This window comes from Tenrec ecaudatus, chromosome 1 (genome assembly GCF_050624435.1).
Source record: "Tenrec ecaudatus isolate mTenEca1 chromosome 1, mTenEca1.hap1, whole genome shotgun sequence".
Lineage (NCBI taxonomy): Eukaryota > Metazoa > Chordata > Mammalia > Afrosoricida > Tenrecidae > Tenrec > Tenrec ecaudatus.
Window position 1 is genome coordinate 40,398,227 of NC_134530.1, and position 14,184 is coordinate 40,412,410.

At 57.2% G+C, this 14,184-nt stretch overlaps 1 protein-coding gene across 1 annotated transcript in view; it reads left to right on the plus strand.

Moving 5' to 3' along the window:
• The first annotated feature begins 513 nt into the window (after window positions 1-513).
• The window catches only part of LOC142433425 (protein-arginine deiminase type-1-like), a 37,631-nt gene continuing 23,960 nt past the window's right edge, over window positions 514-14,184 (plus strand). The window contains exon 1 of the mRNA XM_075538379.1: window positions 514-605. Coding sequence (XP_075394494.1) covers window positions 514-605 — 92 coding nt within the window. The remainder of the gene's footprint in view (window positions 606-14,184) is intronic.

The window sequence follows — 14,184 nt, forward strand, 5'->3', positions numbered from 1 at the left end:
TTGAGCTAGGGCAGGCTGGTTCTACTCTGATTTACATGGTCCCTAGCGTGTTGGCTCTGGAAATAAAGTCGGCAAACTGCTTAGCTGGTGCGCTGCACACAGTCAGCCCCCAGGAAAAGCTGGTGACTGAGTGAGAAGGGTTCAGGCTCACTCCCTGCTCAGTTTGCAGGGCAGTGAGGAGAGAGGGCGCGTTGGGGAAGAGAAAGGAGCTGGGTGGGGGGTGGTTGCAGGGGCCACCCTAGATGAAGCAACCCCTCTCTCCAGCCTCCAGACTGGCCCTGGGCAGGCGGGTGTCCCTTCCCCAGCCTCTAGGTCAACAGAGGCTTGAAGAGGGCGGGGTGTGGTATCAGGAGGTGGGGATTCCAGGTCACAGGGTGAAATTAAAAGGGAGGAGGAGAGCCCTAGCCCGTCAGACCTCACGTACCTTCCTAGTGGGGAGCTCTTGGGAGAGGAGCTCGGGCTGGGGGGTGGCCAGGCCGGAGCCCATCAGGGAAGCCGTTGCTGGGAGTCGGGATGGCTGCGCAGAGAGATGTACAGCTGTCCCTGAAGAAGCCCACTTACGCCGTGTGCGTGGTGGGGGTTGAGATGATCGTGGATGTTCACAGGTGAGAGCGGGGCAGGGGGTGTCCAGCCTGCCTGCAGGGAGGAGTGGGTGCTGGAGGGTGAGCAGAGCCTGCTGAGCACAGAAGCAGGAGACAGGTTGTTTTGACAGCCCAGGAGGTGGAGCTAGCTGTGGGACCTGGGCGGGAGGCACGCTTGGCTGCCAGGTCTCCCAGTGGCTTGGGCTCCGGCTCCTGGGCACGGCACTGGGGCAAGGATCTTGACCTCAGGCTGCTGGATCTAGGGTCTGGCCTTGACTTCCCTCCAGCATCTGGCCCTTGGAGCCAGGCTCATGGGGCTGACGTCTGAGTGGAGCTTGTCCCTTGTGTTGGTATCAGAATGATTTGTTGCTACAGAAGCAAATAAGACTGGGCTGCACACTTGTCTCTCAATGCCTTGTCTCAACCCATCTCTCTGAGGCCGGGGTGGGAGCAGGATCGCAGGGGCCAGCCAGGGACGAAGAGGGCCCTTGGGGTGGAGGAGAGGGATGGTGCGTAGAACAGGGCCTGGCACTGGTGTTTGCTGGGATGGTGGCTGAGGGGGGACAGCTTTGGTCTCTGAAATCCTCTGTCTGGACTCAGCCTCGGTTTCGCCACCTGGCCTCTGGGAAAGTTGAACGTGGTGATGTCTGGAGGCCTTTCTGCCTCTGAAAGTCTGTCCTCCCTGCTGGATCAGAGGACTGGAACCCCTGCGGCTGGGGACTGAAGGGGCACCTCCATCACCACCACATACACACAAGAGGAAGTGGGGGTTCTGCAGTGGAGCGATCAGAGCTGGAAGCACCTCCCACTTCTGGGGCAGCCCCCATTCAAGGCTATGCACGCACACGTGCGCGCACACACACACACACACACAGTCTCACCGACACTCCTGCGGGGCAATGATCTGGGCTACTGCTTTCCCATTGGTCAGTGAAGGAAACTGAGACTCAGCTCTCTCTGGGCCTCTCTGGGGCTCCCGCTGGTCCAGTTGCTCCTTCTGCCCCTCTCAGGAGGTGACTTGAGGCCCCATTGGCAAGGCTAGAGAGAGAGACCTGGGGCTCTAGAAACCAGACCTCTGGGGACCCCTGGGGCGTTTGCTGACTCTCTGGGACTGTCGAGCTGTCATTTGCTTTGGCTCCTTTACCCCAGAGGAACCCCAGCAGTGTTGTGGTTATACTTTGGGCTGCGATCCCAAAGATCCACAGTTTGAAACCACCAGCTGCTCCCAGAGAGACTCCCGTAAAGAGTGACAGTCTCAGGACTCACAGGGGCAGCTCCACACTGTCCTAGAGGGTGGCTGTGAGTCGGCATCGATCCATCCATCATTATATCGATGGCAGTGGGTTTCTTTAAACCATACAGCTGCTGGATTTGGCAGATACAGGATTGGAATTTCAGATGAAACGACGACAACAAATGATCACATACGTATGTCCTAAGCATGGCCTGGGGCCTGCTGAGGGTCAGACAGTGTCAGTCGTAGCAAACGTCTCGTCCTTCCTCCAGGAGACTCACATGAACAGCAGGAGGAGAGGGCACCTCTTCTATGAGGGGAGACGGAGACTTCCTGACGGCCCCTTCAGAACCTCAGGCAGGGCCTCCTGGTGCTGCTGCCTGAGGCCAGCCGTGTCCATTAGGAGCCCAGACACCGTGAGCAGGTGCCAGCAGGTCACCCACTCTCTCTGGGCAACTCTCGGCATGGGCTGCGTCCCCTGTACGGTTCAGCTCAGAGGGAAAGAGATGCCGGAGTTGAGTTCTGGACCTGGACAGCAGTGGGTTCTGAGTTCCATGTGTAGCGTCTGACCCTGGGCCGAATCCTGTACTGCTCTGAGCCTTAGATGTCTCACCTGACAAACGTGGGAACCACAGCCGCTACGCTCATGAACTGGGGATCACAAGTGAGATGGTGCCTATGTAAGACCTCGTATGGCTGAGAAGGCCCCGTGACCTCCTTCTCCAGTGTCGGTTCTCTCCACTGCTCCCCAGAAGGTGGAGAGGACAGAGGAGCGCTCAGGGTGTCTGTGCGGAGAGCAGAGGGCGGGGCTGTGTGCAAAGCAAATAAAAAGATAGGAATTTGAATTTCGGATACATCAGCAGCAACAACTTTTGTAAAAGCTTAAGTATGTCCTGAATATTACATGGGACATCTTGATGGTAAAAAAATATTATTTGTCTGAAATTCCCATTTAACTAGGCCTCTTGTACTTTATCTAGTCATCTGATCTTAACCCCCGAGTGGAGAGAGGCGTCTTGCACCCGAGGTGGGGGGCTAGGAGAGGAGTGACTGCTTGGGGGTCTTGAGTTGAGCCTTGTGAGGGCTTCTACCCCAAAGCGCTTCAGGCACTGTCGCATGTCACAGGTACATGCCATAGACATGGAGAGTCTGGAAACCAAACTGTATTCTGCAGCAAGTTGGCTTAAGATGAGCTCTAAGGAAGGACTGACTTCTTGCCAGTGAGGCTGGGCTACTTGAGGAAGGGGTCAAGGAATTGGGGTGGGAGGTTTAAGAGGAGGCTGGAACTCACCCAGGAGGAAAGGTGACCCTAGATGATGAGCCTGGCGCTCCCTCACCCCTGCCGCCAGGGTGCCCAGTGCTCGCTGCCTGGGCTCTGAGCCCTGCAGGAGAGCCAGTGGAGACGACATCACAGGAAGTAATTAACTCCGTGAGGGTGTTGTGCGGCCTGGTTATTTGGAGAAAGGTTTGTGTTTGGAGTGACTGTGTGTCTTGGTGCCTAGTCTCAGGAATTTCAGGAATCCCCTGACTGAGCATGTGCTGCAGCTTCTACCTCCACATTCCATCCTGACATCAGTGGGCTCGCTCTGTGTCATGACCCCTCTACCATGAACTAGCTGCCCACTCTGACCCTAAAACCAATAGACCAGTTCCCCATCTTAACGCCATAACCCATCAGGTTAGCTCCCGCCCTACCCTGCTGGGTCTGATCAGACTGCCCTGGATGTCCCTTCTGGGATATTTGGAGGTGGCCCCAGAGAGGCTGCAAAGGGCTCTGTCGGCAGGCCAGCCTGGCCCTCCTTGTCCCTCCGGGAGTCCGGCACCAGGACACAGGCTGGAGGCCAGAGTGATGGAAACTGCAGAAGTCTGGGACAGGGGCTGGGGGTAGGACATTCTCCTGGATGCTTCCCAAGACACTCTCTCTCTCTCTCTCTCTCTCTCTCTCTCTCTCTCTCTCTCTCTCTCTCTCTCTCTCTCTCTCTCTCTCTCTCTCTCCCACCCAGGGTGGAGGCACTGTCCCAGACCAGAGAGGGCCCTGGGCCACTTCCGTTTCCCAGGACTCCTGTTACTTCAGAACAGGGAAATGCCCACCCAGATTTGTAAGCTGGCGGTGTGTTTTTAATGTTCGCGCTGAGTGAATGGGTGTCTTGCACTCACACAGGGCAATGCAGCATAATTGGGTTCCTCTTGGGGTGATTACAGGATTGACGCCAGCACTAATTCGGTGGTGACGGACAGGCTCCAAGCACCGGGCAGGGACACCGGGCGAGGTTTTACCTTCCTTGTGCTACCTGTGTGGTGTCTCTGAGACAGGAAAGGCACCTTTATTTGGAAACGTTTCAAAGTCTACATTTGAGTCTTCCTGGAGAAGGTGGGGCCTGGCTCCCCCATGTGGGGGTCGCAGAATGCTGTAGAGTCGTGGGGGCACCATCCTTGAAGCCGACGGGAGGACCTCTCATTCACCCTGTGGCCCTGGGTCCCAGCAGATGGACACCTGTCTTCTTGACAGGCGCTCTGACCTGGCACAGAGGCCTCCTCCTTGCTCCAGCCTCCTCTCTCCAGCCCCCTCCTCTCCCTGTCATTTCATGAAGTCTAATCCTGGACTCCCTCGTGCCTCCCATTCTCCTCTGCCTTCACAGCTCCCGTGACCTCCACCCCCCAGGTCGTCTCTTCTCCTCCCCAGTCCCTGCCCTTCCCAACAGACCAGTGGCCAGCCAGACACTGGCCCTGCTCCCCTGATCCCGCGGACCCTGAGAGAAGACCTCTGGTGCTCACTTAGGACTTTAGAGGTTCTTTCCTGACCCCCCACCCTAAGCCTCCCAGCCTGCTATGCCTTCCCTCACCCTGCAGGCTGCCTTTTCTTGTCTCTTCTCTCTGGTCTTTGAGTGGCTTCCCGGCTCTGCCCCTTTAAGACTGCAGTCAATGGGGATACCCCCCCAAAGCGGGGACGGGGCGGGGTGGGGGAGGAAGGCAGGCCCAGCTGTGAGCTGGGGGGGGGGGTTCCAGCACCTCATGCAGGTAGAGTGTGGCCTCTGCACCCTGAAGGCTGGACTGTAGCTTGGGGACCAGGGCCCTGCTGGGTCGCTCAGGCAGCAAGCACAGCCCCCGTCGCCCACCTGGCCTCGGTCAGCCAGAGCTGGCCCCCAGGCCAGGGCGTAGGGAGAGGAAGAAGCACCCTGGGGTCTCTGGGATGGCCTCCCTTCAGGAGGGTGAGTTAGGGAGCAGTAACTAGCAGCGGGAGCGCCCCTTCAGGCTGGGTACCCCACTCTGGTGCTTTTCACGTTGGTGGTATCTTGGAATGCCATTGTGCCCTCTTCTTGCCCTATGACTCGAGCCACCTGTGCCTTCTGGATGGCCTGGGAAAGGGCCTTGGGGTGGTATAAAGTTAACAGAAACACACCTGCCATTCCCAGAGGATGGAGCCCTGGTGGCATCCTGGTTACGGGTTGGGCTGCTCACCACAAGCCAGCAGTTCAAACTCACCAGCTGCTCCCCAGGAGAAAGATGAGGCTTACAGTCTCATGAGGCTAGTTCTACCTTGTCCTGCAGGGTCGCTGAGTTGGCATCGGCTCGATGGCAGTTGAGTGTGGTTGGATGTGGTTTTGCCAGGGGGACCAAGGCCACCCCTTCTTCAGTTCAGAAGCACCTTCCTGATGGGCTGCCTTCGAGGACAGGGCCCTCTGAGGGTCCATTCACCAACAGACTGGCCAGTGGGCACCACCTCAGACTGGAGTCAGCCTGGCCCTTACAGCCCCATTCACTGCCCCCTCTGAGCCTGTCTTTCAGGCTAACCCACCCATTGCCAATAGCCGAATCCCACTTCCGGTGACCCCAGGCCGCCAGAGTCGAACTTGGCTCTGTTGTGCTCTGTTCCGTGGCTGATTCTCAGAGCTCAAGCACCAGACCTTTCTTCTGCGGTGCACCTGGGTGAACGTGGACCAATCACCTTTTAGGGAGCAGAGCGCCCTGGGGCCCCTCCCATGCCAGACAGAGATGGTATCATTGGCTGTTTTATTCAGAAAAGCTGGCACCTGTATTCCAGATGAGGACACTGTGAGCTTGTGCAACCCCGAAGAGCTCAGTCATGCTGTTCTCCGTCTTGCAGACGGGGGCTGAGGCTGAGAGAAGACACTCCGGGCTCCGAATTCCATGTCTGTTCTCTCCGGAAGGTGCTAGGGGTGGGCCCGTTCCTGGCTGCTCCTCCTGGGGACGCCCTGCTGGTGAAGCTCCCTTAGCACACCTTTCCAGCCCTCCTTCCTGACTCCCTGGGTGTGCCTGTCTTCAGCAATGACAGGGCACTGGGCACCCATGATGTGTACGATGGTTATCTCTGGGAAGGCGGGATGGGGTATGGCCATACCCGGCGGCGTGTTCCTTAAACAACAACAACAGCAACAACAACAACTAAACTCACTGCCATCCAGTCACTACCGACTCACAGCGACCCCAGGCTGTGGAGGAAGCTCCTGCCCGCGTCTCTAGGTGTCAGCCATGGTCTTTCCTGAGCCCGTCAGCCACACCAGCCCCGGGAAGGACCAGGGGAAAACCCTATCACAGTCAGGAGCTGGGGCGGTGAAGGGTGCGGGGGCAGACCGTGGGGTGTCCCATCGGTGACCTTTGCAACCAGCTGCCGGGTCACTGCTCTGTGCTGGCCGGCCCTGCACTCAGAGATGAAGATAGCTCACGTCTGCCCGGGAGGGCCTACCTGGGAGGGAGAAGAGCAGGATGCTGATGGGGTGAGTGAGGTGTGTGACATGCCCTCTCGCCTAAGGACGGAGCGTCTCCGTCAGCCGGGAGGAAATAACAAGAAGGGTCTTTCTCAAGTTGAGCCTTGAGGAATGGATGTGCAGGAAGCGGACGGCGAGGACAGGAGGAGCGTGCGGAGGCTGGCAGAGGAAGCGGCGTGTGCAACGGGCAGCATGCGATGTGGTCAGGGATCGAAGCACTTCAGAGCAGCTGAGAAAGGTGGAGGACAGGGCTGCATGGCCACCAAGGCCCCAGGGTGTGCCTTTTCAAGAGCCAGGTTTCTTGGTCCAGTAAGAAGGCAGGGGGAGGTGAGAGAGGCCCTGTCCCCTGGGGCCTGCCATGCGTCCACGCAGCCGTGGTGGCGGTCACGGCCAGGCAACACTGCGCTCCGTGCTTGTCCGCATTCTCTCACTTCAATCTCCACGGGCCTCGGTGGGGAGGGGAGGGCAACTGAGACCCCCCATTTCACATACGCAGGAAGGCCGAGCGTCTTGGCCAATCTCACTACCAGTGGCTCCGGTTGGAACCTGCATCTGCCTGGTGCCAAATGCTGTGAGCTCAACCTCAGAGCACAGCCTACCATCTGGGGTTCTTTCATGTGGCTGAGCCAGCCCTGAGGGTGCGCTCTGGAGTCAGACACCAAACCGAACCAATCGCATGGCCATGGAGTCGTGCTGGCTCACAGCGCCCCGGCAGGACAGGGTAGAAATGCCCCCGTGGGCTTCTCAGACCGCAACCCTTGATGGGAGGAGAAAGCCCTGTCTAGCTCTAGCCAAGTGGGTGTTGGTTTCAAATGGCTGCCTGTGTGGCCAGCAGCTGACGTGGAACCCGCTGGGCCACTCAGCCTGTGTGTGGTCCCTCTGCATTTCAGTTCATCTTCTGCAGAGTCCAGGGTAAGAACTCCTTGCTCAGAAGGCAGGGCCATGCGGGTGGAGTCAGAGTCTACAGACTGTAACCCCCACGGGGGCAGGGGAAGGGGCCCGGGCTGACTCAGCTCTGCTTTCCCAGAGCCCAGCACGGCGCCTGACACACAGTAGGTGCTCAGGACGTGTGTTCAGGCTGAGCATGAATGGATGATCCAGGAGCCCCCGGGGCCACTGCCAGCTCTTTAGAACCAGAGCTCCCGGCAGACGGGGCCAGCACTGGGTACTGGCTAGTGACTGAAGTGACAGGGAAGAGGAAGGGGAAGGGGGGGGGGGGATTGGTGCTGTCTGCAAAGAAGAAGGTGATGTTGACGCCGGTGATCACGGTGACCAAGCTAGAACACACTGTCTTCAGCCTCTTGCATGGATTGGCCTGTCGAATCCTCACAATGGCCCCGGGGACGGGTCCTGCTAGCAGCCCATTTTATAGATGAGGAGACGGAGGCCTAGAGATATGAAGGGACCCATCCGAGGCCCGGAGCCATGAAGCAGCCAAGCCAGGACTTGAGCTGCGTCCATCGGACCCCAGAGGGGTTTGCAGTGGCTGACTAGATCCCTGGAGGAGGAATCAAGGGCCCTGACTCTCCAGCCAGATCCTCAGCTCCCGGCAGAAACCGGCCACGGAGCAGGGTTGCCTGAAGAACTTGCTGGTCCTTCCCTTGCCCATGGGTGGCGGCTCCTGATGGGCAGAGGCTGGCAAGTGTGCTGGCCTGCTTGGCCCCGGGCCACCCGTCGGCTTGCTCTTTTGCCCTTCTGCCAGGTTCTGTACTAGTCTTTTCCCTAACCCCACTGCCCTACCACAATGTCCAAACACCCCTCAAAGGCACCCTGGTCCTTTGCCCACACACCCTGCTGGGGGCTGGGTCTGCACCAGCCAGGGTGTGGGCTGAGATAGAAGAAGCCGGAAGGCCCTCCCCCCAGAGACCACCCTCTTTCTCTGCTCCTGGAGACCAGTGGGTGAGCTGAGGTGTGGTCTGCGTAAGTCCAGTAGGCAGAAGCAGGCTGCTGCCAAGCAGAAGCTTTTTGGTGCCAGCGCTGCCAAAGCACAGAGGGTGTGAGCTGTCTGTCTTGGAAGTGTTCATGCCTGAAGCGCCATGGGTTTCAGGCTGAGGGCCAGGCAGATAGCCTCTGGGCCTCTCTGACTCGAAGTCTAGGGGTTCCAGCCTGGCCCCCCGGGACAGGCACCCCTCTCTGGAGGGCTGTGTGAAGCATAGGGAGCCCTGGTGGTGCAGGGGTCACTAGGAGCCAGCGTTGATTCGATGGCAGTGAGTACCAGATGTGGGGGTGAAGGCTGGTTCCTGCCTCGGGTCTCACCACACAGAGGAACAAGTTTCAACAGTGTCCTGTCTTCTCCATGTGTTCCTTGACACTCTCCCTGCCCCCACCCATGGGCCCCTGGAGCACGCTCAGGGCACACACATGCATTTGAATGTCAGATGACACAGCAGAAAGGCAGAAGACAAACCTGCTGCTCCTTCCTCCCGCTGCCAGCTGTGTGACCCTCGGAAAGTTACTTAACCTCTCTGAGACAAGGGCCTCATTAAACAGAAAGAGTAACGCCCACCTGGCGGGGTTGCGGTACAGTTCCGATGAGGTCCTGGGTATCAAAAGGCCAGCAAACGCCTGGAACGTGGTTTAAAAACCCCAAAAAACTCCCCACCAAACCTGTTGCCATCGGCGCAAGTCCTGCTCCTGGCAGCCCTCCGCGGCTCCACGGCTCCACGGTGTTTTCTCGGTGGTAACTATTACCAAGGCAGATGGCCAGGCCTTTATTTTGTGTTCTACTGGGCAGATTTGAACTGGCAACCTTCAGGCTGGTAGTTGGGCTCAAACGGTGCTGCTCTGAGACATCCCTTAAGAATGTGGGTTGCTCCCCCGCCCCACTGTTCCTCATGCCAGCCTTGTGCTGCAACCGGTAGTAGGCAGGGACCTCCCCAAACAAGCCGAAGTGCTGGGACATGGCACTGGCGTCAACCCCCCGGCCCACTCTTTGTGCGCCTCTTTATGTGAGATTCTCTCCCTTCTCCTCCGGCTCTTTAAGGAACCTGGTGCCGCCGGCCCTGCTGGGGGGGCAGGTGATGCAGGGACATTGCTGGGGGAGGCAGGCAGGAAGCCTGCTGGGTGCAAGACCGAGTGGGGGTGGCCTTCAGGAAAGGTCTGAGCAAGCGTGTGGAGCACAGGAAGCAGGTGGCATTTGGGCAGCGTGGGGTGCTGCGGCCTCTGGAAAGAGGGATTGTAGCAGTGCCAATGCATCGAGAACTTATGAAGAACCTAAAAAATAAACCCCAAACCTCCTTACCATCGAGTCAATTCTGACTCACAGAGACCCTCTAGGGCCCTGTGAGTTTCCCAGACTGGAACTCTTTACAGGAGTAGAAAGCCCTGTCTCTCTCCCGGGTGCAGCTGGTGATTTCAAACTGCTGACCTTGTGGATCGCAGCCCAACAAGTAACCACTACGCCACCAGGGCTCCTGTTAAGTACATACTGTGTGTGAAACTCATGTAGACCCTGTGGGACAGAGTAGAACTGCCCCTGCGGGTTTCTTAGGCTGTTCATCTTTACAGGGACAGACAGTTCTCATCTTCCTCCTGAGGAGTCAGTGGGATCCACTCAATGGTAGCGAGTTTGGTTTGGGTTTGCTGCCCCAAACGGAGCCCACCCTGAGGTGCCTTGGATGAACTACTTCCAAAAATCAGCCACTGAAAACCACAGTGCCACGCTGTGAGCCAGCTCCTGAGCCAACTCCATCCACCACGACTGACTGTGTCAAGTCTTGGAACGCAGTCTCCCACGCAGTCCCCACAATGACGGAGCGCTCTGGAGGGTAGATGTCTAGGGTCAGATCTGAGTCACACCCCACCACCCACAGGAGGTGGCCTTGGCACTTGGCACTGGGTCTGGAAGAATACAGAGGCTTCCTGGGCAGAGAAGGGCTACTAGCATGGCAGTGGACGAGGATGGAACCAGTAGTTGTCCCCGACTCCTGCTTGGTAATCATTCGATTCCTTTTCATTGACAGGGCTTTTTCCGATCTCTGGTCTCCCCTGACTGTGAGCTTGGGCGTGTCCAGAGCTGCACACTGGGAGCTACGCTGGAAGGTGTGTAGAAGCAGAGGCGCACCTGGGGAGGGGTAGTTTGAGAGAGCTCGTGGGGCAGCCTGGGGCTCAGCCTTAGGAGGGCCCTGACCCAGGGCTAGCCTCCTCACCCCACTGCCGCAGAGGCTGCCTCTGTTCAGTGGAGGGGGGGGCATCGTAGCACAGAACTGGGGACACCAAATCCCACTCTTGCCCATTATCTGCCCCCCCCCAAAAAAAAGCCTCGCTGCCATCAAGTCAATGCCAGCTCATAGTAACCCTTTAGGACAGGGTAGAATTGCCCCTGTGAGTTTCCGAGTCAGTAACTCTTTAAAACTCTTTATGGGAGTAGAAAGCCTCCTTTATTCTTCCAAGGACAGCTGGTGGTTTAAAACTGTCGACCCTCCTCGCTCTGGCCTCCCTCACCATCTTTGACTCTCCCTGCGCATTTCCCGCTGAGATGCAGGCAGCACAGGGAAGGCAGGCCCGGATGGCGGGGGGGGGGGGGGGGGTAATGGGTGTGGTCTCTGAGCAGAAGGGCAGAGTTAGACCAGGTTAGACCTAGCCCCTCCCAAGGAGCAGGTGCGGCTGTCAAAGGCAGTCCTGGACCTTCACTCTGCCCGTCAGGTGACTGACTTCCGGTGGGAAGAAGCCACCTTTCCCGCACCTGCAAGCACTGCCCACCTGGGAGGAAGAACTGAGCCTGGCACCCAGCCCCCAGAGAGGGAAGTGCGTCCTGAGCCACTGAGCAAGCCAGGGAGGGTCCCAGGCTGCAGGAGGCGACCCTGGCTCAGAGAAAGGGTGTTCATGTATGGTTGATTGATGGGTACATTTGTTGTTGTTACTGGATCCCAGCGGGTTGGCCTGGACTCCTGGTGACCTATGCACAACGGAATGTCACTCTTCCTGGTCCCTCACCATCCCCAAGATCAATTGCAGATCAGGCTGCTGTGATTCATAGAGGTTTCACTGACTGATTTTCAGAAGCCGATCGCCAGGCCTCTCTGACGAGCCCATCTAAGTCTCTAGAGGCTCTGGAGACCCCGGTCCAGCATCACAGCCATGGGCAGACCCAATGGCCAGTAGGCGGGGACTCTGCATGGCTCACATGGGGGGTGGGTGGGGGAGGAGGGCCTCTGCCTGGAAAAGCCAACTTTTGCCCAAAGCTGAACTTTGGACTCCCTGGCACCCCCAGAAAATGCCTGTCTCTGGCAGAGGCCATATTGAGAGGCATGGAGGGGCCTCCCCCTAGCTGGAGACCCCTGGGTGCTGGGCTCACACCTGCTTGCTCTCAACATGCCTGGGCTGGCCTCTGGAGCCAGACAGAGGGGGCCACAAGCTCAGCCACTTAGCTTGCTCAGAGAGCCTGCGCACGGGTCTGCATTGGAGAGTCCTGCTCCATGCGGGGGAAGTGTCCTGTGCTGCTGACCACACCAGCCACCCAGCGTGGTCCTGGGGTGACAGTAGCATTGGGGAGAATAAAATGGGACATGTCCTGCTCTCGGGGGTGAAGTGGCTACTCAGTCTCCAGGGAAAACTGAGCAGCTGCTGTGTCCCGGCGACCTCCTGAGTGTCCTGTAGACGTGTGCTCCAGGAGATGGTCAGTGGCTGACCTCTGGGGAAGCTGATCACCAGGCCCTTCTTCTGAGGCACCTCCGAGAAGACTCAGCCCACCAACGTTTTTATTAGCAGTGTGCTGACACCCCCCGGGATTCCACTTAGTAAGTGTGGGAGACCATCATGACAATGATGCTGGGTGACAGCCCAGCTGCCCCACAGGGCTTCTTGGCTGTACTTTCCACAGAAGCCGATCGAGCAGGCCGCCAGGTCCTTCTTCCGCAGGGCTTCTGGGTGGGCTCGCCATCAGCAGCCGGGCACTTCACTGTTGCCCTACCAGCACTCCTTAGTGACCAGTGCCACGGGACACAGGAAGCTGAGTCATGGGGCACCTTGGGAGGGTGCTACCAAAGGAAAGTGAGGAGTGAGCATGCAGCAGGTCCTTTTAGGCAAAAAGTCCCTGAGACGGGGAGCAGCAGTCGACCGGGCCAGAACGGGGTGGGAGGGCGCTGGGTGTGCCTGTGGTCAGAGGCATGAGGGGAGGTGGGGACAGCATGGCTAACCACATGGAATTCGACAAGAGGCTTGGGGTAGGAGGGACGCACAGTGTGAGGGTCCCCCAGGCCACCGTGTTGGGAACAGAGCATTGGGGGTGGGGGTAAGAGAGGAAGCAGAGACAGCAGACGGTCCTCAAATCCATGGGAGAAGTGGGAGGAAGGGAGAGTGTTGTGGAGCTGGCTCAGGAATATGGGCGTGACAGCTGGAACCACACAGCTGTGGGTGGCCTGAGCCAGGGGAAGGACCGGAGTGACCGGAGGACCGGGGCAGGGCCAGGTTTGGACAAGGAACAAGGAAGGAAACAGGAGCTTAGTTTATGAGACATAAGATGACTCTTAGATTTTCAATACCTCTTCGACCAGCACAGTGGCTGCAACAACAGGCTCAGGGATAGCAGCGATTGTGAGCATGGCAGAGGACCGGGTAGTGGTTTGTTCTGTTGTGTACGGGGTCACCTGGAGTCGGAACCAACTCAAAGGTGCCTAACCACACCAATAACACTAGCATCAGACTTCAATCGCCTTTACCCATGTGAAACTTGGACAATGGAGGAAGACGGCAGAATTGGTGCATTTTGCTTGTGGTGCAGGGAAGCGTGTGGACTACTCCTTGGGGAACAGTGAAATAAAAGTGAATACTCCTTAAGTGAATATGATATTTTGTTCTTTTGGTAGTTCATGGTACTTTTAATATTCTTTGCCAACACCATGGTCCAGATGCATCCATTTCTTTCTGTCTTCCTTAATTGATGTTCAACTTTCACATACACACGAGGCCATTGAAAAATACCCTGGCTTTTCAACACTTTAAACAATTCTTGTGCAGCAGATTTATCAAATGCAATGTGTAGATTGATCTCTTGCCTGCTGCTTCTATAAGCATGGATTGTGGATGCAAGCAAGAGGAAATCCTTGAGAACTTCAATCTTTTCTCTCTTTGCTATGATGATACTTATTGGTCCAGTTGTGAGGATTTTGGTTTTCTTTATATGGGGCTATAATTCATACTGAAAACTTCCATTGTTGACCTTCATCAGCAAGTGCTTCAAGCCCTCCTCACTTTCAACAAGCAAAATCGTGTCATCTGCACATCGCAGGTTGTTCATAAGCCTTCCTCCAACCCTGATGCCACCCTCTTCTTCATGTCATCCACTCTCTCTGATGATGTGCTCAGCGTACAGATTGAACAAGGATGGTGAGGGGACACAACCCCGACACACAGCTTTCCTGACTTTAACCCACGCAGTGTGGCCTTGTGCAGTCTGACCAAGCACCGCGATCCGCGTGCAGGTTCTGCAGGAGCACAATGAAGTGTCTGGAAGTCCCATTCTTCTCATGGGAATCTACAGGTTGTTCTAATCTACACGAGCGAACGCCCTTTGCGTACGCAGGGAAACACAAGTGTTCTGTGCTTTGAGCTAAGATCAAGCTGACATCAGCAATGGTATCCCTTGTCCCACATCTTCTTCTGAATCTGACCTGAACCTCGGGCAGCTCCCTGTCAATGCACT